Source organism: Lutra lutra, chromosome 18 (assembly GCF_902655055.1).
Source record: "Lutra lutra chromosome 18, mLutLut1.2, whole genome shotgun sequence".
NCBI lineage: Eukaryota > Metazoa > Chordata > Mammalia > Carnivora > Mustelidae > Lutra > Lutra lutra.
Window position 1 is genome coordinate 10346329 of NC_062295.1, and position 26966 is coordinate 10373294.

General features: G+C 42.4%; 1 protein-coding gene across 2 annotated transcripts in view; it reads left to right on the forward strand.

Moving 5' to 3' along the window:
• SHISA9 (shisa family member 9) overlaps positions 1-26966 on the forward strand; it is a 283227-nt gene that overhangs the window by 9341 nt on the left and 246920 nt on the right. For both annotated transcript variants that reach the window (XM_047714605.1, XM_047714606.1), the window contains exon 2: positions 3690-3817. In XM_047714605.1, the coding sequence (XP_047570561.1) occupies positions 3690-3817 (128 nt within the window). The remainder of the gene's footprint in view (positions 1-3689; positions 3818-26966) is intronic.

The window sequence follows — 26966 nt, forward strand, 5'->3', positions numbered from 1 at the left end:
ATACCTTGCAGACTGCTTTTCCAGGATATGGAGACCTTTTAGGGAACCCTCATTTCCATTGCACACTCTGCGAGGGGCTGCCTTAGGAGAAAAGCAACCTTGGCTTCTGGGCTGGATTTTCAAGAATTTCCAGACTCAGTAGAAGCCCAAGGGATCTATAGAAAGCAGTGCCGACCAAGTTTGTGGTCGTTTGTCCCAATGACTTACTTTGCTAACTTCTTGAAAGCCTGAATATTTTGGAATTCTTGTGTGGGGAAACTCCTTAGAGAATCTGGGGGAAAGCTATGGCTTCCTGTTCAAGAGAAATGCACAAAATTTTCATTCAATTCCAGAGGGGCTCCGAGATCCCTTGAAGCTCATGATAAAGAACCTGTTTAGAAGGGAAAAAGGCAAATTAGCGTTAGAGGGAATGTACCCTTTGTCTCAGACATTCCTTTCTTGTAGCCCTGTTGAGTTTTAGATGCTGCTTACAGCACAGAGCAGGGAAGGAGGCTGAACTCCAGTGTCAGGGACACTCAGCTTTGTATCTTGGTCCCTGCACTGATGAGCTGGGTTGACTTGAGCAGTGTTTTGCTCCATAGAATGGGTAGGAGAAGCCTCACCTTGAATGCCCCTCCTTTTGCCCCTTCTTTATTGGGCATCTTCCAGCTTCATTGGCTTTCTTTCTGGTACCTCGAATATTCGATCTCTTTCCTGCCTCAGGGCCTTTGCACTTGCTGTTCCCTCTGCCAGGAAGGTTCTTTCCATCTTTATGGGACCAATTCCTCACCACTCAAGACTCAACTCAAATGTCTCCTCCTCAGGAAAGCTTTTTCCTGACCACCTTATCTCTCCTTCTCTCTTTATTTAGAATTTTTAAAAAGTGTACAATTCAGTGATTTTTTTTTTTTTTTTTGGCATAGTCACAAAGTTGAACAACCAACACCACTCTGGGATCCCAGAATCTATTCATTATCAAAAGTCTGTATACATGAATGCAGCAGCCCCATTCCTCTCTCTCTCCAGACCCTGCCACCACCACTCATCTACTTTCTATCTCTATGGATTTACCTTTTCTGAACATTTCATATAAATAGAATCATCTGCTCTGTGGCTTTCTGGGTCTGGCTTCTTTGCAGAGGATCAGGTTTCCAGGTTCCATTCACGTTGTACCAGGCGTTAATACTTCATTGCTTTTCATGGCTGAATCATGCTCTATCCCATATCTCCTATTTTGTTTGTCCCTCCATTTGTTCCTTTATTTGGGTTGGTTTCCACTCTTGGGCTGTTGGGAATAATGCTGCTATGCATGGGTGTCTCTTGATCCTGTTACAATTTTTTTTTTTAATTTTCGCAGTTCTCGTTAATTTATTTAACATGCATACTCCTTATCCTGTCCCGTAGAATATAAGCTCCAGGCCGGCAGTGGTCTTCTCCACCTTGCATATTACTGTATGCCCAGAGTCTTGAACAGTGCCTGGCACAGAGTGGGCGATACATGTCAGTTCCGTGAAGGAATGAAGGGGACAGTTGCTGTTCTCTTGTCTCTTGGAGGACTCAATCTTTCCCTCTAATTCATGTGGGAATCTTGCCATCATCTCTTCACCCTATGAGCAACCACTCCGCCACGCTCGGGGCATCTGCTACCCTAACAGAGTCTCAGACTTGAATGTGCAACAGAAAACGCAGGTGGCTGGGCCCTGCCTGCCTCTGGAGTTTCCAAGTCAGTGGGTCTGGGTGGATCTGGAAACTTGCATTTTAACATGTGCCGGGGCGAGGATGTTGCTCCTGGTTGGTGGACCACTATCTGAGAGTCGGGGCTCTAGGGGGGTAAATTTTAGCAGGCAGCCTGGGCCTGTCGCGTTCAGAGGTGGTTATGCGTGGGCCTCACTCAAAGAGCTCACCTTGCTTCTCTGTCTCCTCTGATGTGGACTTGGAGGGTTCTGGTACATGAAGAGCATCGGGATGGGTTGGAAAACATGGCACTATGGCTTGTGGGGGTGGACCCCCGAGAGGAGGCCTGGATGAGTACTGTGTACGGAGGCAGGGGTGGTGCTGACCATTGAGGTGCCCCTAACCAGGGAAGTGGATAGGCAGGGCTGATTCTCTGCCACCCCACCCTGAAACCATGGCATGAAGGAAGTTTACATTTCTCAATATGGCTAGCCCCCATGTTGTGCAAAGAGAAAGCAACATGAGGTTTATGGCAAAAACAATGCTCAAGTCATTATTCACACCTGTGCAATTTTATACCTGCAGCAGTCTCTACCATTCAAGGATAATCACATCTAAATAAAGACATGATGGAGAGCAGGTGAAGAGAAGTCAATGTGTTGGTGAGGTCTGACCTTAGGAGAGATGCCCGTTGACAGCTGTCTCTGTTCTGTTCCATGTGCGAACACTGAGCGGCTTGGCTAAGTTTACATCTAATTCTGAAGGTCACTGTTCTGGTTGAATTGGGTGCCAGCCCCCTCTCTCGCCCATCACCCCTTAAAAAAAGTCTTTTATAAGGTCCTGATTTGTGGTCCTGGGAACGTGACATGATTTAGACATGGGATCGTGTCTAATCATGGATGTTGTGATTTAAGATGAGGGTACCCTGGAGCAGGGTGGGCCGCTAACCCAATATGACTGGTGTCCTTGAAAGAGAACGTGGGACACACACCAGGGGAAGATGGAGAATTCCAGCAACTCGCAGAAGCCAGGAGGAATCAAAGCGAGGAGTCCCCTACAGGTTTCCCAAAGGGCGTGGCCCTACCGACATCTTGATTTTGGATTTCTGGCCCCAGAAGCATGAGACCATAATTTCTGTGGTTCGAAGCCACCTAGTGTGTGGTGTATTGTTACAGTAGCCCTGGGAACCACACACGGCCCCTTAACACCTCTCACCTTGTTGTCTTACTTGTCGGGAAATAGTAAAATATATCAGCCCTTGGATGAGCGTCCAGGAGATTAAACAGGATGATAACTGGGAAGGGCCCAAGACACAGCTGGTGACTCAGGTTGTCTGCTTTTCCCTCCATCCCAGCTCCTGACTGAGAGGGGCACCAACGTGGGGTGGGGCTGGGTCACACCAAATCCTCCCTAGCTGCTGGAAACCCAATGCACGCAGTGTACAGAGCTGTGCCTTGGCTCTAGTTCAGTCCTGGACAACTGGCTGTGTGACCTTTAGCAGGTTAATTCACCTCTCTGAGCCTTCCTTTGCTCATCTGCAGAGAAGGAGTAATAAACCTCAGAAGGTATTCATATGATACTTTGTTGAATTAAGGCACGTAACGCAATTAGGATGGGGGGTCAGCTTATGGTAAGTACTCCAGGAATGTTATTTGTTGCTAATACTGGGCCATCATTGTACATGATGTGTGGGATCTAGCATGAGCTATGGGGTGGGGGGGACTAAGTTTATGGGGGCACAGACATATTACATAGATTCTTCCTTGGATCTTCTCAGCAACTCTTTGAGGTGGTCGATGCTGCTTTCTCATAGCTGTTGTGAGGAGCGTGTGGACTGTTGTGCACAAAATCCTTATGTAACCTCTAATTGCAGTGATCTTTTTTACTTCCTCACATCTTTTCCTCCCTCCCTCCCCTAACTAGAATGGTAGCTCTGTGGAATCGAGGCCTTGTCTTCCTAAGTCCAGTGCCCTGAGCACAGCAGGTGCCAGTCATTGTGTTTGGAATGAACAGATTTAAATTCTTTCTTCTTTCAGAGCCCTTGCAGATGTCATGCGGCCCCAGGGCCACTGCAACACTGACCCCATGGAGAGGGACCTCAACATTGTGGTTCATGTCCAGCATTATGAAAACATGGATACCAGAACCCCCATAAATAATCTTCGTAAGTACAGTCGTGCGGTCCGTTCCCAGCCCCTCCTGGTGACCCATGCAGGGGTCGTGTGTCTAGATTTCGTGGTCTGTGTTTGGGTTCACGAAGAGCTTTTCTGTTTGCTGACTAGCTAGAAGTTTGATTTCATCTGTCCGGGATGAAGCCCTGTTTGGTATTGTCAGATTTCACTTGGTCTGTTTCTCCGTTAAAGAGCGAACCCCTTGGTTAGTTTCTTTCTTTTTTTTTTTTTTTTAAAGATTTTATTCGTTTATTTGGCCGAGAGAGATCACAAGCAGGCAGAGAGACAGGCATAGAGAGAGGGGAAGCAGCCTCTCCGCTGAGCGGAGAGCCCGATGCGGGGCTCGATCCCAGGACCCTGAGATCATGACCTGAGCCGAAGGCAGAGGCTTAACCCACTGAGCCACTCAGGCGCCCCTTGGTTAGTTTCTTACGGTTGGTTCTCCTGTTAACGAATGGCTCTCTTGGTTCGTTCATCATGGTTGGTTACCTTGTTAACCGATGGGTGACTTGGTTGGTTCATCCGAGACAGGTAATCTGTTAGCCATTTTAGTGGTTCCTCTTGATGGGGGAGATTGGTGAGATAGGGCCCATTTGTCTATTTCTTGAGGTGACCTTTATGTTTCATACTATTTTCACTGAACTGATAGTAGTTCAGTAGAATATGATCTCCTTTTCATCAAAAGAGAGTTTGGCAGAAATACATCACAAACTACCCTGTGTGTGTATGCACCATATTTGTGTGGGGGGCGTTCAGTTGCGGTTATGTTGTTTTGGGATGGGTACGTGTGATTCAACTGTAGCAAATTCCCTTCCATTTTTCTGCTGGGGGAAAAAATGCTACATTTGCTATTATGTTTCAGTAGGAATTCTTGGGAGTCTCTGTATGCTCCCTCAATTTTTCTTTCCTTTCAAAGGTCTTTATATATGACATATGATGTTATGGAACTGATGTACTGACCAATGCGGGGGTGGGGGGGGAAGCAAGATTGTTTAGTTTTTGACAATAGTGTATTCCCGTGTTTATTCCTAGCAATTATGTTTTCAAGTAACTCCCACATTAAAGTAACGTGGAGGGCTTGGTTTAAAGTAACAAAAGCCAGACAATGTAAAAGACCCATTTAGTTGTGGCTGGAGATTCTTAAACACATCGCGCATGTTAGAGTCTTGGTTGCTTTGGCTGAAACTCCGCTACCAGAGTTGCATTGGGGTTTTATTTGCTGAATCATCGTTTTGGACTGTTTGGCTACGAATTTTTATGCTCGATGGGTAGAGGAATGAATCTCTGGTATTCGATAAAGGTGATGCGAAGTCTCTGATTCTGCCTAGTGATAATTTTTCAAAGCCTCGGGGAAATGTTGCAGTATATTTGAAAAGTCAATGTTTACACAGTTTGCCAATGGGCCACTGAATAGAATGTCTGAGGTGTCATTGTATTAAATAATTCGACATTATGTATTTATGAACCGGGTCGTAGAATGGCAGGAGAAATAGCCACATTTTGGAGCAAAATGCATCAGCAGTTGGAAGTTTTATGACCGAATCTCACAGCCCTGAAAGTTATAGTTAATTTCACCAACTGTGACACGGCAGTTGCGGAGCCCAAGTCTGGCTTTGATGGAAATGAGGACATTCTCTGAAAGGTGTCCCTGGGAAATCAGTTGAAGCTAGATGTATGTTGGTTCCAGCCATGGCAGGCGAGCAAATGCCGTCATGGAGGAGACAAAGTTGAAATGGTGTTGAGTTCCTGGCTGCTCCAGGTGACTGTCAACACGTTTCTCATGTGACGTTTCAATCTTTACGATGATTTTTGAACCAGCACTCAATTGCAATAAAAGACTCATTGAAGTCACCCACGTTTCATCATGGCATCAGGCAAAAGGGCAAGGGACATTAATGAATCTTGTTTCAATAAGGTACTTTTGTTTGAAGTTGTACTGAAAACAAATTACTGCTCAGAGATGGGTGTCCCAGTCACTGAGTAATTCACAAGTCTCTTGTGACAGACTAACTGGATTTATTTACGATTCTTGCTTTTAGTCTGTGTCTCTCAGTCATCATTGATATTTATACTCATTAGAAGAAATGTGTCTTGTAAAATTCTACTGGGTAGAACTATACCAGAGCATTCGTGGGAGACTATAGAAGAGAGTTCCAGGTGCATGCCAACATTGCACTCTTGCATTAGCAAGATGTTAATTTCATATATTGCTGCTGGGTTGATCCAGTCCTTATTTCCTAGAATTCTTGGGCACATCTGGAAAATAAGAAGCATATATCCCTTCCACAGATTTATATCAGTCAGTTCACTTTTTGTGAATAATTCAGTGCTTGGTAGTAATGATAGGCTTCCTTGGAATGATTTTGTCTTTTTATTGATTCACAGGAGCTATTTATATATTATAGACACAGAGAAAATTTACATGTTCAGGAGAAGGAATGATTTGGGGAGTTCACTGAGAGGATAGACCTTGATGACTGGTGTTTATCAGTTATCAGGGGTGCTAGAAGCCATGCAGCTGACCCAGCCCATTTTGACCCACAGAGAACTAGAAGAGAAGGAATCCAATCCAACTGAGAGTTCTTGGTGCCAGAGTTAGAATGCATCTATTGAATATAAAAACCTTTTCTGGACATTGTGGAAACGAAGAAGATTTACAATGGACAAAAAATTTGTGATATACCAAAAAGAAGCCCATCATGCCATTGTTGGGGCGTTCTTCATTAAACATTCAAGTGACCATATTTGACTGAGAATTCGATAGCCCAAACTTGAATATCACTTTTGTCTTTATTCAGTGACCCACTTGACAGCTTTTAGAGAATCCTCTTCTCCATCTATTTCTCTTTCTTCATCCTAATACTAATACTAGACCCCTTTCTGGTCTTCCCATTGTGCTTTGGTCCAATGCTAAGAGAATGAAAAGTCAGTGGATAATTAGAAGGAAGGGAGTAGAGAAGGACTAAGGTAGAGGCACGTGGAAGGGGGCAGAAAGCTTCCATGAGGGGCAATTTTGCCAATTTTCCTTTATAAATTTCCTAGGGTTGATTTTTCCTGTGATAGGCAAGACTTGCCTTTTTATCTGAAGATGGATTTTTCTTCAGCTGATGCCGTTCATGTTCTTTCCAGGCATTCAGTGATATTGCCTAAAAATATTTAGTCTGATAATCAAAAGGGCCTCGACCTCTTTGATGAACAGGATGTAGATTCAGATGAGATAGTGATTTTTTCGCAAACGCTCTTCAGCTTCTGTATAATTATAGTTTGCTTTTGAAGGCACATTTTGTCCTCAAGAGCTATGAACGTGCTGCTGTCTCCCCCACCCCAGCCTCGCAGCCTGCCAGTGACACTCCCCATCCTTTCCGGGAGTGCGGGGTAAATATAGGCTCCCTTTCGTCTTAAGAATGGGCGATGGGAGTGAGGGCCGTGGCTACAAGGAGAGAGTCTGGATCAATGTCTCTCAACTCATTTGTGTAAACAGAACACTTTTATTTTTTTAAAGGCCGTTTCAGTTTAGGAATAATTTCATATTTACAGAGAGGTTGCAAAGATAGCACCCATAGTTCTGTATATTCCTCACCCAATGCGAACATCTTACGTTGCTGTGTACACCTGTCAAAACAAAGAAATCAACATTAGTATGTTATTTTTAGCTGTGCTGTGTGGATAATGTTTGAATTTCGCGGTGTTTCTTCACGTACGTCCCTTTTCGGTTCCAGGATCCACTCCAGGATACTGCATTGTATTTAGTCCAGCCGACTCGATAGTAGAATTTTGGTCGGCAGTATTGTTTAACGATGTGGTAAAGACTGAAAACAACCCGAAAAATAAGTCAGCAGCAATTACAAAGCCTTTATTGCCATAATATAAAAAGTGTCTCCCAGTGTCTATAAAAACAGCCATATAAAACTATTCACCTGGTCACTGTTGGAATTGAACCCGTTTGATGTACTGACTATGCTCTCACATAGACTTGTGGGACAGAGGACCCTCCCATTCCACGCAAACATGCAGCCCTTCTTTGGAATTGGATGGATGCCCCCCCCCCCCATTTATTTAGCAGCATAACGAGCAGGAGAGCTCTCACCCTGAACTGAGGAGAAATGCTGACTTGATGTTTCAGGATATAGAATCTACCAGGAAGACCGGGCTCCCCTTCCAGCATCACCCCACCCCCTCCTGCCCCAGGACCCTTCCCAAGTGGGTTTACAAAGAACTAAGTGCAAGGCAGATTCACTGTTTAGCTTCTGAAGATTCCGCACAGCTCATGTCTAGGGCCAAATGAATTTCCATTCATTTGTCTGTATTTACCAAGGTACCCAGATGTTGCAGACTTGACTTTTGGAGGCACTGGCCCAGATAGTCCCAAACATCTTTTCAAAATCAGGGGACTTTCCTATTCAGGGCAGGTGTGTAAGATTCACATATATGTAAGATAGCGAAATATTAACAGTAACTTATATAGACAGCATTCTAAACCCCAAATGCATGGAATCTTGAAAACCTTATTAGGTTGGTACTGTTGTTTTGACCTCATAAAGGTGAGGAAACTGAGAATCAGAGAGGTTAAATGGCTTATGCATGGTGTGTCCAGCTACTCCGTGATGGAGCTGGGATTTAAACAGGGCCAGGCAGACCCTGAGTGTCCTGGCTCCCAGGGCCTCCACGCTTTTATGTCTTAGCCCCCAAAGCCTCATTGGAGAGGACTTCCTTGTCTCCCTCTGGCCCCCAAGTCACCTACTGTTCCCCATCTCCCCATTATTTTCTTCATAACTTTTGTTCCCTCTGGAATTGTCTTCCTCATTATTTATGCCTATAGCATAAACTCCATGAGAACAAACACTTTGTACTGTCATAGAGGCCCCACATGCTGTGGGAACCGGGCTGGCTCACAGCAGCAGCCCCATATGTTTTTGTCCAATGAATGACAAAGCCCATGGAAGGGGTATTGCAATTCCTGTTTTATGACAGAGAAAACGGGGATTTATGGAAAGGGAGGAACTCACCTAACGTGACGGCTGAGATTTACTTTAAAAATCACTAGGAAAATATAACATTGTGGGGCATGACAGATGAAACGGGAGAGGGAAAATATTATTGTAGCTGGGTGACCTGATACAGAGGGGTTCATTCTGTCCTTGTGTATATTTGAAAATATCCACAATAAAATTTAAAATGAAAGAACTTGTCCGCAGTGTCCTAGTTAAAAGATGGGGGAAGTAGGATTTATATGCAGGTCCCTCTGACTACATAGCCTGAAATTTGTTGGATATCCATGGGGATATCTTCTGGTGAATATCCAGGCTCAGGAAGGGTAGGAATCAGGGCCACCTTTGGGATTTCAGTTGGTGGAGTGAGTAATAAAGCATCACGGTCTTTTGTCTTTAATGCACATCATCACTGTGTCTTTAATTCATTTTATTTAGAGAGAGAAAATGAATAGTTTCTCACCAGTCAGTGACTTGGCTTCCCCTGGATCAAATGTCTGACTCTGGTTCTATCACTGGGATGCAATGGAGATTATCTTGGCCCCTCTCATGACTATGGTGGGGTGGGTTCTCCAAGAAGGCCAGGCCTGAGAAACGGGGTGGAGATTGCTGTTTGAAGCTTTGTTGAGGGGGAGCATGTCTGTTTCATTTACCCCTGTATCTCCAGTGAGATGCTACAGGGCTCAGTAGATGTTTGTTAAAAGAACAAATACATGCATGGAAGGATGAACCCCAAGCCGAATCCCCTTAAGAAGCCCAGTGGAACCTGTTAGCAGGACCCTTGGGATTTTGAATTTTGAGGGAACCCAGCACATTCCAACTCCTGCGAGGCTTTAACACTTTTCAACCCAGCCTCGGCTACCAACTCTCTTGTTTCTGAAACGTGAACATTCTTTTCCACAGTCAGGCAGGCTCAGAGAGCACCGTCTGAAGATCTATGGCGATTATGGCTTCGGCACATGGGTCAGAAAACAGAGTTAATAAGAGTTAGGAGTTGGCTCTTTAAGTGGATTAGCTAAACACATTTGTAGCTAAAAACAAGTCAATTTTGTGTGGCTTTAGACCAAGAGTTCTGGATTTTTCTTGATGTATTCTGTGTCGCAGATGAGTCTCTGATATGGGGATGGTGCCTGCTAAGGAAGTCCAGTGTGACTTTGTGATAGTGCAATGAGGGAGTGGGGGATATGGGCATGGCCGGTCTCAGGGGTAACTGAACCGGCTATCTGCTCTGTCAGCTATTAGCTATGTAATCTTGGAAAAATTAAATTAATTTTTTGAACCTCTGTGTCCCAGACTATAAAAGGAGCAAAATACGAGATCGTTAGGAAGATGAAATGCATTAACACATATAATGAACTTAGCGTAATGGCTGGTAACATGTAAATGTTGGTCGTTACCATTATTATTTGTGGAATGAGTGAACATTAGTGCTAATGTGGTCTATGAAGAAGGGACAGCGATACACACCAGCACGAATTCATTGTGAAGTTGATATTTCAAAGTGAAAATGTTTTCACTCTGTGTGTCAGTTGATAACACAATCTGCGTGTGTGTGTGTGTGTGGATGTGTGTGTTTGTTACTACTAATGTTTTTGATGCAAATGAGAACTGAGGAATCTGTCAATTTCTTCCCAAGGAAATGGCTCCGATGGAGCAGCTGTCCCATTCTTAGACATTTGTTCCTGTCTTATGTTTTTCTGCTATTCCTGTTGAACCACATGAGCTTTTGTTCTGTTGGGAATATTGATTTTAATATTTTATTTACAGTGGCAGACCAGACCTTAGGAATTTGTATGGTCTCAAACATGTCTTGTGTTTTCACCCAGAAAATGAGATTGTGTATGCATGAGGGGGTACGTGTGTGTGTGTGTGTGACGGTAAGTGTATGTGTGTGTGCAAGCAACAGAGAAACAGAACTCTTAAAAGAAACAACAACAACAACAACAAAAAACCAAACCTACCACTTTCTGTAAGCTGCCTCCTGGACTATTTTCAAAAATTGCTCCTAATGCTGGCCACAGGGCATTGCCTAATTAGATTCGCGTTGTTTTTCTAGAGTGCTTCAAAGCAGCTGTAGGACTATTTGTAAAGAAAGCCTAGGTGCCCATCACAGTGTCCCGTTTAGCTTAAAAGATGCCAAGTTCTCTTCCTTCCATACCAAGGAATAGGCTTCTATTCTTGGGCACAGTTTCTTTGGGGCAGCATTTCTATTTATACATTAGGATTAAATGATGCAACATGCCTACTATGTTTTTGACGCTTAGTGTGGATATAAAAGGAGTAAAAAATAAAACAGAAATAGATATTGCACCCCCATGTTATAGATGAGAAGATTGTGGCTCAGGGAGTTTAAGAAACCTGTCTAAGGCCACAGACATATTCAGTAAGGAGTTCAGATCCTATACATGGGCGCAAACATGAACCCACCACCTCTCTGTGGCTTTAGGCTTTGTACTGTATTCCTGACCTTTCCTGTGCCCTCCCCAAAGACCTACATGGGTGATGCTTCAGTTAAATCTCTTCTCTTTCTTGTCCTCCTTTATTGATTTCTGCTAAGAATCACTGTATTAGACTATACTAATCTTTGAAAATGGACCAGTTGAGATAAAGTCACTATTTCTGTTTTGGAGGACTCAGATTTTAGCCAATTTGTCTGATTCGTTGTCATTAAAATTTCCATCAAGTCAGTCAACATTTAACTGATACTTACTAAAATCCTGCCATGAGCCAGGCAGTGTACTAGGAATTGGAGTTACAAGGATGGGAACTATCCTTCTGGAGTTCGTGGTACAGTGGAATAAATAGGTAATTGCAAAGAAGCATGATGGGAGTAAGGTCAGGATGTTATGGGAGCATGCAGGAGACCTCCTCGAAACACCCAGGGCCAAAGGAGAGGGAAGAGATTAGGACATTTCTTTTGAGAAATTGATATTTCATTCTGAACGAGAAATACACCCTAACAACTTTGCAAGAATCATAGTGAAAGAAAGCAGAAAAATTCCATGTGCTGATTTTCCTCACCTTTGGTTGAGGGGAGATCTATCAGGATTAGAATATAGGTCTTTCTGGGTGCCTGGGCAGCTCAGTCGGTTGAATTGCTGACTCTCGCTTTTGGTTCAGGTCGTGATCTCAGGGTCCTGGGATCGAGCCCCATGAAAGGCTCTATGCTCAGTGTGGGGAGTCTGCTTGAAGATTCTCCCTCTCTCCCTCACCCTCTTCCCCTGCTCTTTCTCTCTCTCTCCAACATAAATAAATAAATCTTAAAAAAAAAAAAAGAATATAGGTCTTTCTTGCATGTCTGGTTAGTTTTATACAAACTGTATAAAGGGAGGAGGGGATTTTGTTTGGTTAGGGTCACACTGCTTTTAGTAGGAAAATTAAAAAATGCCCTGACATGGGAAGACCAAAACTTCAGGATTACCTGTCAGGAGTTGAGTATAGATTCTTTTCAGGGTCTTCTTTTCAGTTCAGTCAGCTTGCTGTTCTTCAGGATTAGTGTTGAATTTTTTTCTTCTTAAAAAAAAAAAAATAACAGGGGTGCCTGGGTGGCTCAGTGGGTTAAGCCTCTGCCGAAGGCTTGGGTCATGATCTCTGGGTCCTGGGATTGAGTCCCGCATCAGGCTCTCTGCTTGGCAGGGAGTCTGCTTCCCTCCCTCTCTCTCTGCCTGCCTCTCTGCCTACTTGTGATCTCTCTGTCAAATAAATAAAATCTTAAAAAAAAAACAACCAACAGCTGATATGAAATGAAGCAATATAGTTTAATACCATAATACATATATTAAAATAATTTATAATAAGGTTTTAGGAAGCTGCTTGAAAAACCCCAATAAGAATTCTCAATAAAGTTAATTACAAGTTGAAAAGGAAACCCCATCACATTATTCTGAGAATGCAGTTAATGAAACTAAGTGTAATCATAATCTGAATATTTCATTAAATGGAAACTTAAACTCATTAATTTGGGTATTAGGCTTGGAGTTGTGTGCCCACATGAAGACTGCCATGTTCAAAGCAGAACCTGCATTGTATTCTACTCATTTAAATCCAGCCTTTTGTTCCCCAAGAGGGGCTCTTATGTGGAGATCTGTCCATGGTGCTGAATCACTCCCCGTATGCGTTTATGTGGTTCAAACCATGTGGCAAGAAAAGTTTATCTCCTAGAATTTTGGAGCGTGAGGGCACTTCAGGAATTATCTTGCTTTGGTTCACCCCACTTTTGGTTTCAAAGATGATTTAAAAATTGTAAAGAAACTGAAGAATGGGGGGATCAACATAGTGTACTAACTTCCAATTTTGCCAAGAAAGGAAATTATGGTGAAAATAACTACAAAATACTATCACCATGATTTCATAAGTGGTATGGGCATTTTAACACCAGACATGTAGGGAAGAAATACTCAAAATAAAATACAGTTCCTAAATCAAATGAAGTGTTAGTTTTATGAAAAACTCATTTCCCCATCCTTATTTTTCTCTCTTTTTCCCTCCAAACAGATGAAAGTGCAAACAAGGATTTGCAGTTTGGGGAATCATTGATTATTCCTTAAATGGTTTGCTCATTGACTGAGTATTTATTGAATAAATGCTGGGGGTTGGTGCTAGGGATATGGAGATTGGTTTTGTGTGTGTGTTTATGTGTTTGTGTGTGTGTGTGTGTAGGTATGTAGGTTTATACATATGTGACTTCACAGAGATTATACGAGGTCCAGTCTTTGGATTTTACAAGTAATGAAACTGAGAACCAGGAAAATGTGTGAGCTTTTTTTCTAAGTTATACAACAGTGAAACGTATCAGATAAACGTTGTTTTAAAAATTTTATTGAATATTTAGGATACAACAACTGATCACAAATACATGTTTACTTGGCAGGTCTCTGAAATGGACTTAAAGTTATGAAGGGAAGAGATAGACTTTATAGCTATTGGTACAGCACTTGTGTAATTTGATGCCTTAGCTGTAATCCAAATGAAACCCTTTGAAATATTCAGATACTCTTGACATTAAAAAAAAAAAAGAATTTATTTATTTATTTATTTAGCATGAGTGCATATGGGGAGGGACAGAGGGGGAGAGAGTATCCTAAGAAGGCTCCATGCTGAGTACAGAACCTGACATGGGGCTTGATTGCATGACCTTGAGATCATGACTTTTGAGACAAAATAAAGAGTCAGATGCCCAACTGACTGAGCCACACAGGCACCCTAGATAGTCGAGATTTTAAAGAAAATATTGACTTGCTTAGAGCCCAAGAATTGGAAGTTGTGCAAGGGCAGCATGTGGTATCTGACCTCCTTTACTGAGTAGTAATAAGGAATGGAGGAAGTGCCTCATTCTTCAGAAGCATTACTTGAAAATGTTAGTGCATATATTAAAAGTCAAAGGTCATCAATCAAACAATTCCTTGATGACACCCAACAAAAACATTGCATAAACTTGCTTTTGAAAACTGTTCTTTGTGAACATTTTTGTTCCTTAATTTGCCTAGAGGTTCTGACCCAGGCATGTTTCTTAAAACATGTATTTATTGTTATTTTACATACAGGAACATGACATACATATAGTCCTAAAAATGTTCATATAATACAGTACTGAGAATCTTGTTTCTACCTTTAATAACTCCTTTATAGATACAAACATGATCTTTTTTTTGTGTGTGTGTCCACGGTCACTTTATTTTTAATTTTTTTATTTTTTCAGCATAACAGTGTTCATTATTTTTGCACCACACCCAGTGCTCCATGCAATCCATGCCCTCTACAATACCCACCACCTGGTGCCCCCAACCTCCCACCCCCCACCCCTTCAAAATTCTCAGATCGTTTTTCAGAGTCCATAGTCTCTCATGGTTCACCTCCCCTTCCAATTTCCCTCAACTCCCTTCTCCTCTCCATCTCCCCTTGTCCTCCATGCTATTTGTTATGCTCCACAATAAGTGAAACCATATGATAATTGACTCTCTCTGCTTGACTTATTTCACTCAGCATAATCTCTTCCAGTCCCGTCCATGTTGCTACAAAACTTGGGTATTCATCCTTTCTTTTTTCTTTTTTTTTTTTTTACAGCTTTATAAACATATATTTTTATCCCCAGGGGTACAGGTCTGCGAATCGCCAGGTTTACAAACTTCACAGCACTCACCATAGCACATACCCTCCCCAATATCCATAACCCCACCCCCCTCTCCCAACCCCCTCCCCCCATCAACCCTCAGTTTGTTTTGTGAGATTAAGAGTCACTTATGGTTTGTCTCCCTCCCAATCCCATCTTGTTTCATTTACTCTTCTCCTACCCCCTCAACCCCCCATGTTGCATCTCCTCTCCCTCATATCAGGGAGATCATATGATAGTTGTCTTTCTCCGATTGACTTATTTCGCTAAGCATGATACCCTCTAGTTCCATCCATATCGTCGCAAATGGCAAGATTTCATTTCTTTTGATGGCTGCATAGTATTCCATTGTGTATATATACCACATCTTCTTTATCCATTCGTCTGTAGATGGACATCTAGGTTCTTTCCATAGTTTGGCTATTGTAGACATTGCTGCTATAAACATTCGGGTGCACGTGCCCCTTCGGATCACTACGTTTGTATCTTTAGGGTAAATACCCAGCAGTGCAATTGCAGGGTCATAGGGTAGTTCTATTTTCAACATTCTGAGGAACCTCCATGCTGTTTTCCAGAGTGGTTGCACCAGCTTGCATTCCCACCAACAGTGTAGGAGGGTTCCCCTTTCTCCGCATCCTCGCCAGCATCTGTCATTTCCTGACTTGTTAATTTTAGCCATTCTGACTGGTGTGAGGTGATATCTCATGGTGGTTTTGATTTGTATTTCCCTGATGCCGAGTGATATGGAGCACTTTTTCATGTGTCTGTTGGCCATCTGGATGTCTTCTTTGCAGAAATGTCTGTTCATGTCTTCTGCCCATTTCTTGATTGGGTTATTTGTTCTTTGGGTGTTGAGTTTGCTAAGTTCTTTATAGATTTTGGACACTAGCCCTTTATCTGATATGTCATTTGCAAATATCTTCTCCCATTCTGTCAGTTGTCTTTTGGTTTTGTTAACTGTTTCCTTTGCTGTGCAAAAGCTTTTGAACTTGACGAAGTCCCAATAGTTCATTTTTGCCCTTGCTTCCCTTGCCTTTGGTGATGTTCCTAGGAAGATGTTGCTGCGGCTGAGGTCGAAGAGGTTGTTGCCTGTGTTCTCCTCGAGGATTTTGATGGATTCCTTTCTCACATTGAGATCCTTCATCCATTTTGAGTCTATTTTCGTGTGTGGTGTAAGGAAATGATCCAATTTCATTTTTCTGCATGTGGCTGTCCAATTTTCCCAACACCATTTATTGAAGAGGCTGTCTTTGTTCCATTGGACATTCTTTCCTGCTTTGTCGAAGATGAGTTGACCATAGAGTTGAGGGTCCATTTCTGGGCTCTCTATTCTGTTCCATTGATCTATGTGTCTGTTTTTGTGCCAGTACCATGCTGTCTTGATGATGACAGCTTTGTAATAGAGCTTGAAGTCCGGAATTGTGATGCCACCAACTTTGGCTTTCTTTTTCAATATTCCTTTGGCTATTCGAGGTCTTTTCTGGTTCCATATAAATTTTAGGATTATTTGTTCTATTTCTTTGAAAAAAATGGATGGTACTTTGATAGGAATTGCATTAAATGTGTAGATTGCTTTAGGTAGCATAGACATTTTCACAATATTATTCTTCCAATCCAGGAGCATGGAACATTTTTCCATTTCTTTGTGTCTTCCTTAATTTCTTTCATGAGTACTTTATAGTTTTCTGAGTATAGATTCTTAGTCTCTTTGGTTAGGTTTATTCCTAGGTATCTTATAGTTTTGGGTGCAATTGTAAATGGGATGGACTCCTTAATTTCTCTTTCTTCTGTCTTGTTGTTGGTGTAGAGAAATGCAACTGATTTCTGTGCATTGATTTTATATCCTGACACTTTACTGAATTCCTGTACAAGTTCTAGCAGTTTTGGAGTGGAGTCTTTTGGGTTTTCCACATATAGTATCATATCATCTGCGAAGAGTGATAGTTTGACTTCTTCTTTGCCGATTTGGATGCCTTTAATTTCCTTTTGTTGTCTGATTGCTGAGGCTAGGACTTCTAGTACTATGTTGAATAGCAATGGTGATAACGGACATCCCTGCCGTGTTCCTGACCTTAGCGGAAAAGCTTTCAGTTTTTCTCCATTGAGAATGATATTTGCGGTGGGTTTTTCATAGATGGCTTTGATAATATTGAGGTATGTGCCCTCTATCCCTACACTTTGAAGAGTTTTGATCAGGAAGGGATGCTGTACTTTGTCAAATGCTTTTTCAGCATCTATGGAGAGTATCATATGGTTCTTGTTCTTTCTTTTATTAATGTGTTGTATCACATTGATTGATTTGTGGATGTTGAACCAACCTTGCAGCCCTGGAATAAATCCCACTTGGTCGTGGTGAATAATCCTTTTAATGTACTGTTGAATCCTATTGGCTAGTATTTTGGCGAGAATTTTTGCATCTGTGTTCATCAAGGATATTGGTCTGTAGTTCTCTTTTTTGTTGGGATCCTTGTCTGGTTTTGGGATCAAGGTGATGCTGGCCTCATAAAATGAGTTTGGAAGTTTTCCTTCTATTTCTATTTTTTGGAACAGTTTCAGGAGAATAGGAATTAGTTCTTCTTTAAATGTTTGGTAGAATTCCCCCGGGAAGCCGTCTGGCCCTGGGCTTTTGTTTGTTTGGAGATTTTTGATGACTGTTTCAATCTCCTTACTGGTTATGAGTCTGTTCAGGCTTTCTATTTCTTCCTGGTTCAGTTGTGGTAGTTTATATGTCTCTAGGAATGCATCCATTTCTTCCAGATTGTCAAATTTGTTGGCGTAGAGTTGCTCATAGTATGTTCTTATAATTGTCTGTATTTCTTTGGTGTTAGTTGTGATCTCTCCTCTTTCATTCATGATTTTATTTATTTGGGTCCTTTCTCTTTTCTTTTTGATAAGTCTGGCCAGGGGTTTATCAGTCTTACTAATTCTTTCAAAGAACCAGCTCCTAGTTTCGTTGATTTGTTCTATTGTTTTTTTGGTTTCTATTTCATTGATTTCTGCTCTAATCTTTATGATTTCTCTTCTCCTGCTGGGTTTAGGGTTTCTTTCTTGTTCTTTCTCCAGCTCCTTTAGGTGTAGGGTTAGGTTGTGTACCTGAGACCTTTCTTGTTTCTTGAGAAAGGCTTGTACCGCTATATATTTTCCTCTCAGGACTGCCTTTGTTGTGTCCCACAGATTCTGAACCGTTGTGTTTTCATTATCATTTGTTTCCATAAATTTTTTCAATTCTTCTTTAATTTCCTGGTTGACCCATTCATTCTTTAGAAGGATGCTGTTTAGTCTCCATGTATTTGGGTTCTTTCCAAATTTCCTCTTGTGATTGAGTTCTAGCTTTAGAGCATTGTGGTCTGAAAATATGCAGGGAATGATCCCAATCCTTTGATACCGGTTGAGACTTGATTTAGGACCAAGAATGTGATCTATTCTGGAGAATGTCCATGTGCACTAGAGAAGAATGTGTATTCTGTTGCTTTGGGATGAAATGTTCTGAATATATCTGTGATGTCCATCTGGTCCAGTGTGTCATTTAAGGCCTTGATTTCCTTGTTGATCTTTTGCTTGGATGATCTGTCCATTTCAGTGAGGGGAGTGTTAAAGTCCCCTACTATTATTGTATTATTGTCAATATGTTTCTTTGATTTTGTTATTAATTGGTTTATATAGTTGGCTGCTCCCACGTTAGGGGCATAGATATTTAAAATTGTTAGATCTTCTTGTTGGACAATTCCTTTGAGTATGATATAGTGTCCTTCCTCATCTCTTATTATAGTCTTTGGCTTAAAATCTAATTGATCTGATATAAGGATTGCCAGTCCTGCTCTCTTCTGATGTCCATTAGCATGGTAAATTCTTTTCCACCCCCTCACTTACAAACATGATCTTAAGTCATATAATATTTGTTCTCTGTAAACTAGAATATTTCATTTTATTTCAACATGTATGTACTGTGTATGATTTACATACTTAAATTTCAGCTACCTTGTTCACTGTTCTATCTTCAGTGCCTGTGGTAGTGTCTGCCATATACTCTGCACTCAGTGTGTGTTGCTAAATGAGTGAATGAGTTTATAGAATTTTGGCACTAGAAAGAAATTCAGAGATTAGTTAGCTGGTCACCTCAATTTAACTGCAGAACTGAAACATCATCTACAAATTTTACTTGGCTAAAATTGCCTCAATTTTGGGCAACGACACCTTGATATTTCTTTTGGGGAACCATTTCTCATCTAGGTGCTGGTACAGCCAATCTCATCCTCTTCCGAGTGTGAGTTTTTGACTCAGTCATAAGCCAACAAATGTGTTCTATTTCCACAGTGTAGTCTAAATTTTGGAATAATATAGTGTTTAATCCAACTTTGTTGTTTTTCTTCACAGTTGTTTTGACCACAGTGGTGGGTTCAAGACCAGGCAGGTGATGCAGTAAAAAACTAGGTCCACAATTTTGTTGCTATGCTTGGGGGAAAATAACTTACTGATAGGGTTGCAAGGAAGAGAGGATGTTCTCCTGGAGTTTTTGGAAACCATCTTGTCACCACAAGGTGGAAAACCTCCCATTCAATAAAGCTATTATGCAGAAAGTCAGAATGGAGAGAGTGAGTTTAGTTCTGATGGTACTGGTTGAGTTCCTGGATCCAGCCACACTTGAAGTGAGATTTTTAGTGACATAAGAGAATCCATTTCTTTCAAACTTAATCAGCTGGAGTTGGATTTCTGTCACTTGCAATGGAAAGAGCACTGATTTCTGTAAGCAAAAGCTGCCTCTCCTAAATTAGTTTTCAAAGCATATATCTCATTTAGATCTTAAAAATATCACCTTGTGGGGGGACGCCTGGGTGGCTCATTGGGTTAAGGCCTGTGCCTTCGGCTCAGGTCATGATCTCAGGGTCCTGGGATCGAGCCCCGCCTTGGGCTCTCTGCTCAGCGGGGAGCCTGCTTTCCCCCCTCTTTTTGTCTCTCTGCCTACTTGTGATCTATCTCTCTCTCTCAGTCAAATAAATAAATAAAATCTTTAAAAAAAATCACCTGGGACTATAGCCTATTAGCCAGGAGTACCCAAATATATGCATAAATGAGCTAATTCTGTCTTGATTTCATCTTACTAGACTGTGAACTCTTTGAGGTCTGGGATTAGGTCCCAGCATTTACACCTAAACACACAGTAGGCAATTGGTAAATGTTTGGCAGGTAGACTAATGAAGCCCTGCCACTTAACTAGTTATGACTGATCTAAGCTAAGTGACTAGAACCCCAATCTCCAAACTCCAAGTCTAGTCCTTTTGCTTCCCCACCTTGCATTTGAGCATTGGGCAGTTTGGGGTAGAGTGCAAACTAGGTCTTCACCTTAACTTCATTACATCATGAATCACATTACCTGTTTGCTGCTACCCGATTGGGCTTTCCATTGCCCATTTCCACTGCAATTAAAAAAAAAATCAAGCTCCTCAAAGGCCTACAAGATCCTACATAACCTGCCTTAGCTCTTGTCCTTCTACTCTTTATCTCCCTTGACCTTGACCACAGCAAGTCCTTTTTTCTTCTTTGAACATGCCAGGATCGATGCCACCTTAGGAACTTGGCTTTTGCTCTTCCATATGCTGGTGACACTTATCCCCAGACCTTTGCAAGTGCATGCTCCTTCCTACCATTCAGGTCTTGGCTAAATTGTTATCTTTTGGGGGAAACCATCCCTATAGAAAGCAGCCTACCCTATATAAAGAGCCCTACCACCATTCCTCTCTATTAGGACCCCATTTTATTTTAATCATAGCTTACTCCCTAAAGTCATCTCATTCATGTGTTTTCTTTGTGTCTTCTCCACCAACACGTCAGCTTTGTGATCCTGGGGACCTTGTCTGTCTTGCCCCACTTGTATCCCCACTGCCTAGCACAGTGCCTGGCACATGATAAGTGCTCTATAAAAATTAGTCAAGTGAATGCCGTCACCGTACAATCCTGGGCACATTTTCAAGGAATTGCCACTGCTGCTTTTTCTTTGTCGATCCATCGGGGTTTGATTTCTTGTGGACTCAACCTTCAGTGCTGTTTTCAGAGTTTAGCAGTTGCCAAATTATGTGCTAAGAGAAGTTGCATACATTTAAAAGATCATGAACAGACATTCTGGCATTACCTGGAAATTATGAAATGTCACACAAAGACAATCTTTCAGAGACCAGTCCACCAATTTAATCACAATTGATTTTTTTCAATAGCGTTTCCCTCCATTTCTTTCAGCTTCTTTGGCTCTTAGATTGCTTCGTTAATGTCCTATCCATGCTGACTCTCAATTTCTTCAGTATGAAAGCAAATTAAGGAAGGAATTGGGTATGTTTAATATTTATGCAATGACTATGGTGTGTTGGTATGGAAAATAAAAAAAAAAACCCCTTAACTCTGGTGGGGGGAAGTCACCTTAATAATCTCCTGTTTTGGATCACAATATTGATTTAAATATATTGCCAAGCACAGCATTCTATCTCTAGCAGCTATGTTCTACATTGAATTATTATATTTGAAGGGAAGCCTTAACAATCCAGAGGGAGGAGGTGATGGGTACAAGGGAAAAAAAAAACCAATAGAACCACAGATTAATTTCATATCCTGTAATTGGGCAATCATCCAATGGCAAGCTCTAAGCCCTGGCTTATCTGTGGTTAAGATCAAGTATTTACCGACCCTTTGACTCTGAGTCCCCAAATGCCCCAAATATGCCACCAGATCTTATAATCCTCACCTCTTGGAGCAAAATCAGGTCAAGCTAAGAAAAGCACTTAAGAACAAAAGAGTCAGTCTTAGGATTTTCAATCACAAACTCTCTGAGCATCTCCTGCTTCCCAGGATGCTTTTTAGTAAAAATATGGGGGGAAAATGGGATCGATTGTGTTGTAGATAGAGGGGAAAGAGGGGAGAAGTTGTTCTTTGTTACATTTTCTTGGTGTTCCTTCTTTGTGTCCCATTTTGCTTGCTTCAGCGAGGTTTCTGTTCACGCCAGTCCATTTTGTTAAGCAATGACTGTATATGAACCCTCTAGGAGGCTTCCTTGGGGGTAAAAGGAAGAGCACGGAGAGCATTTGTTGGATACCTGCTATGAGGCAGGTTGTTTCCAATGTATTATCTCATTTAATTCTCTTAACCATGAGAAGGTGGGTTGGCTTATCCATATCTGACAGAGTAAACTGCTACATGGATTCAAACACACTGGGGTCTGACTGCAAAGCTTGGGCTCTTTCTTCCACCCAGAGTAGGCACCTAGGGCTACTTCTGGGTGCTATCACTCATGACCACTAGCAGCTGCCTGCAGTGGAATGTTGAAAGGGATTTTGCAGCTGTATTCCAGCGCAGTGGGTCTGAGTGGTGAGATTGATCTGCTCTGCCTGCTACTTGTGTGCTCTCTATTCCTATTTCTGCCACACATAGGATACAAGCCCTTCAAAGGACTTAGGGGGCTTCTGGGTGGCTCGGTTGGTTAAGCGTCCAACTCTTGATTTCAGCTCAGGTCATGACCTCAGGGTTGTGGGATTGAGCCCCCATGTTCGGCCCCATGTCAGTCTCTGTGCTAGGCATGGAACCTGTTTAAGATTCTCTCTCTCCCTTCTCCCCTCTCCCCCGACTGTTTACATATGCATGCTTTCTCTCTCTCTCTCTCTAAAAAAAAAAGACTTATGATTTTGTAAATGAAGGAAAATGAATGCAATATAAAATGAGGGAATATAAGCCAAATTGATGGATTGGGAGGGCCTCAAGTGTATAGTGCCTAACCTATTGTGTTTGAATGTATAGTAGGTGATTAGCATACTTTTGTTGAATGAATGAATGAATGAATGAATGAATACGTGAATGGACAGTTTGAGGCATATGATAACCTTTTGTTCTTTTAGGTTCCCTAAGCTATTTACATGTATTAAGTCATACTCCCACAAAACTACATAATGGAACTACATTCCTTTTAGTGTCCTATAGACATGCCCATCCAGGACTGAATCTCAATAGTATATCCTGTGTTTGTTTTTGTTTTTTAAACGTGGCTAATGCAACAAAGGGCAACGTGAAGAACGCATATGCATTCTCATAAATCTGCCATTGAAAATGGAACATATTCTGTTGTTCAATATCCTTTATATAGAGGATGAGTTTTGGATTACACATTCATTCCATAGACCTTTGTCTTGCATTATCTAGTTAAACACTTTGTTAATGGAGCAAAAAAAGAAAGAAAGAAAGAAAGAAAGAAAGCCACATCTCTGACTTCTGGTCTATACATGAGTGGTGGAAAACTGTTCTTATATTCAATAGATTATGAAAGTAAGAATTGTTGTTTGTGATATGCGTAATATGAAACAAGGAAGGTGACAGGATCAAGATTAACAAGGCTAGCATCCCCGAGGAGCTGACAATTAAAATGAAGCCTAAGAATGAATGAGAAGGAACCATCCAAGTGAAACATGGGGGAAAGTGGTTCTAGGCAGAAAAACCCGAATGTGCAAAGGCCCTGAGACAGGAAGATAGTTTATCATGCCTGTGGAAATAAAGGAAGCCCAATAGGGCTAGAGTCTGGTGAAGGAACAGAACGGATTATATAAGTCAATGTAGGGAAGTGCTATTCAGATATGAGAGGGAGCAAAGTGAGATACTAAGTATAGCCTATTGCTACAATTGTTGAGAACCTCCTGTGACTAGGCACTGTGTTTCATGCTTTACATCTATTATATTGTGTCTCGGTGGTTGATCTGTCCTTGTAATAGTGCTTCCCAGTAGGTGTTCCATGGAACACTAGCCCTTTGAGATGTCTGCAAAATGAGAGTTTCTTGGCCAAATAAATGTGGGAATACCTGCATGTTCTCTTGCCTCTTGGAGATTTTCAGTTACATAGTAACCCATTAGAGACTCAAAATAAATACTGTGAAGCCATTCACAATTCTGTTCATTTCCGTGTTTTTCACTAAAACACCTACTATATATCTACTAAACATATCTACTAAACATCTTTTTGTATAATAATCATGGATCTAGAGAGGAAATAATATCTGGAGAGCTAACATTGAAGAACACTGCGGGGTAAATGTGAACCTGGCCTTCCTTCATCACTGTCTCGCGTGGTAAATTCATTCTGTCCCAAGGCCATCCATTGTGCTCTCAGGCTGTCCCCGTTGATAGCTGAGTTGGCCTTAGGCCCATTCTGAAGTCATCAGCCACGCCCCTTAGAGTGGCCTAAAAAAAGAAGTGGAGGCCAAAGCTATTCATTTTCTTTCCTCCTTTCTGTGCATGCTAATCCCTGTCCTCCTTCAAGGTTTGGGGTTAGTTGTCTGTATCAGGGCGTTTTGGTTACAAGCAACAGAAATCAGTGCTGTGTGACTCATGCAACAAGGGAGCTCTTTCGAAGAAAATGGGATGGTTCATAAAACTGAGGGAACATCTGAAGAGCAGAGTTTGGGATGGTGGGAACCTGGGCAGCTCAAACCAGGGCTGGTGGCATGAGCTACTGGCATGGTCTTAGCAGAGCTCCCCTGCAGATGTCAATCACTGCAACCTTTTTTTTTTCTCTCTGTACTCACTCCACTGAAATTTAAAGTCCAAGGGGAGAGTATGGTTGGCTCACGTTGAGTTATATGCTTGACACTTGACAAGGGAGAACAGGAACCTTGAATGACAGTCTCACCAAGACTGCCCATAGTGAGGGAGCGAGGGAGCAATGCTGGGCAGAGTAAGTAGGGGATGGGTGCTGAGTATTCCAAAAGTGATGGGTGCTGAGTATTCCAAAAGTGATGGGTACTGAGTATTCCAAAAGTGATGGGTGCTGAGTATTCCAAAAGTGATGGGTGCTGAGTATTCCAAAAGTGAAACAATCAAACCTCCAAAGGTTGAAATAAATCTAGTGTTCTGCTTGATCTCACCTCCGGATATTTATTTGCCCAGCTATCTCTGCTCACGTCTTCCATCCCACTCACTTTTCCTAACTTCTGGAAGCTGCCTGACCCTCTTTTTCTTGCATTGTTTTCTCTGCCTCTGGATTAGCCCTTCTGGGATGTGTTTACCTTGCGTCTCTGGTTAGGCATAGTAACGAAACTTACTGAGGGTCCCCAGCAGAAGTTGGCGTCAGTGAGCACCGAGAGATCATTCGTGGGCGAGGGAGATCAAGGTAGGAAATGTGGGATGTATTGAGGGAGGAAGACACGGTTGGTGAGGAAGATGTGTGGAAACACAGGTGCATGGAGGGGTCCGTTTGCAGAAGCCTGCTGGGGCAGGTGCCGAGGACTGAGCTTGCTGGGGCAGATGGGTGGGCATTGGGAGTGAGTGGGGGTGAAGCCCACCGATGAACGGAAGGCCCTTAGGTCCAGGTTAAGGAATTTCGAACTCAGCCTCTTGGAGTTCTTGAGCAGAAGCCTGCTGCCTGACATCACTTGTCTAACAGGCGTCTTGTTGGGCTGCTGGGCTGGTGGATGAAAAGAGTTTGAAAAGAGTTTGGGGAAGCTCTCCAGCAATCTTGAACGCACCAGCCACCACCTCAGCCCTGGAATCCTCCTTACAGTCCTGCACCAAAGCGTTTGGAGGGTTGCTAGGAAACTGGGGATGTTTGAGCAGTTGGGATCTGATTATAACAATTCTCTAAGTTTCCATGGTTGGAGGAGGAGCTGGCCAGTTCAATGCCACGCTTTCTTACCACAGAGCAGAGTCAGGCATAAGTGCTTCTAAGCTATGTGGACTCAATTTTGTGATCTCAGGTCAGGGATGGGGAGAAGTGAATGGGAGAGGGGGAGCCAGGGAGAGAGAGAGAGAGAGAGGGAGAACATAAATAAAGTTGGTATTTCTGGTCACCATGCCACACAATGAGCATATGCTGAAGGAAGATGGGAGACATGAGTCTGCTTTTGCTTCAGACAGACTCACTTCCCACGAGCTTCTCCTGAGTGTGATTCTAGCATTTAAAGAGATGCATTTTTCATATAACTTGGCCCCTAAACACGAGCCAGTTCCTTCATCTGGTGCTCAGTCAGAGAAACAGCCATTGCCGGCAATTCTGGCTGAACATGATTTTAGCTGCTCCCTCTGGCCTCGGACCCCTGCCCAAGATGGGCAGACTCCCTGCCTCAACCAATATATGGTTCTGTGAAACCCCTGCCTGATGCCCACAGCTGATGCCCTGCCAACTTGCCCACTCCTTGACACAGTGTGGACTGGCTGGAAAGTAATGGGGCTTATTTATCTGTTCCAATACCCCCAAAACGTCTCTTCTGAGGTCACTGTTATAACCTGGAGCAGAAAATATGGGCAGGTACCCTCATACAATTAGCCAGTCCTCTCGTGAACCACAGCCCTGCCCCTGTGCCATGCGAGCCCACCGATGCCCTTGCTGGCGTGTTCATTGGAGTTTTAGGGATTGATTTTTAGGTGGTTTGTGTAGCTGGCGATTTCCCAGAAGGACAGCTTCTCTAGGTCTCTGGGCAGTGTCTTCTGCCCATTTACATAAAGCGCACACTAAAAATTAATGTATTTATCTATCTGAATAGGTCAATATGTACATGGAGGGAAAAAAAAAAAACCCAAGCAGTAAAAATAGGTGTAAAGTAAGCATTAGGTGTCCCCTATCCTCCAGTGCCCTGTCCTCTTCAGAGGCAACCACTGTAACTAGTTTATTGTGTATTCTCCCAAAGATAACTCCATGCATTTATTAACATTTATAAACAGCTTCGCATCCTTGTTTATTTCACTTAATAGTCTGTGTCCGCTCAGGCAGCTCAGGCTCCCATAGCAAAATACCACAGACTCCACGGCTTAAACAACAGAAAGTTGTTTCTCACAGTTCTGGAGCCTGGGAAGTCCAAGATCAAGGTGCTCGCCTCTTTGGTTCCTAGGGAGCACTCTCATCCCGGCTTGCGGAGAGCTGCCTCTTTGCTGGGTCCTCACGTGGTGGAGGACAGGTAGCGGGTGTTTCTGCTTCTTAAAAGTGTACCAGTGCTCTCAAGCCCCCACACTTGTGGTCCCATTCACCCTTTAATACCTCCTCGCCCACCCTCTCTCCAAATACAGACCCCTTGGCAGGTGGGGCTTTAA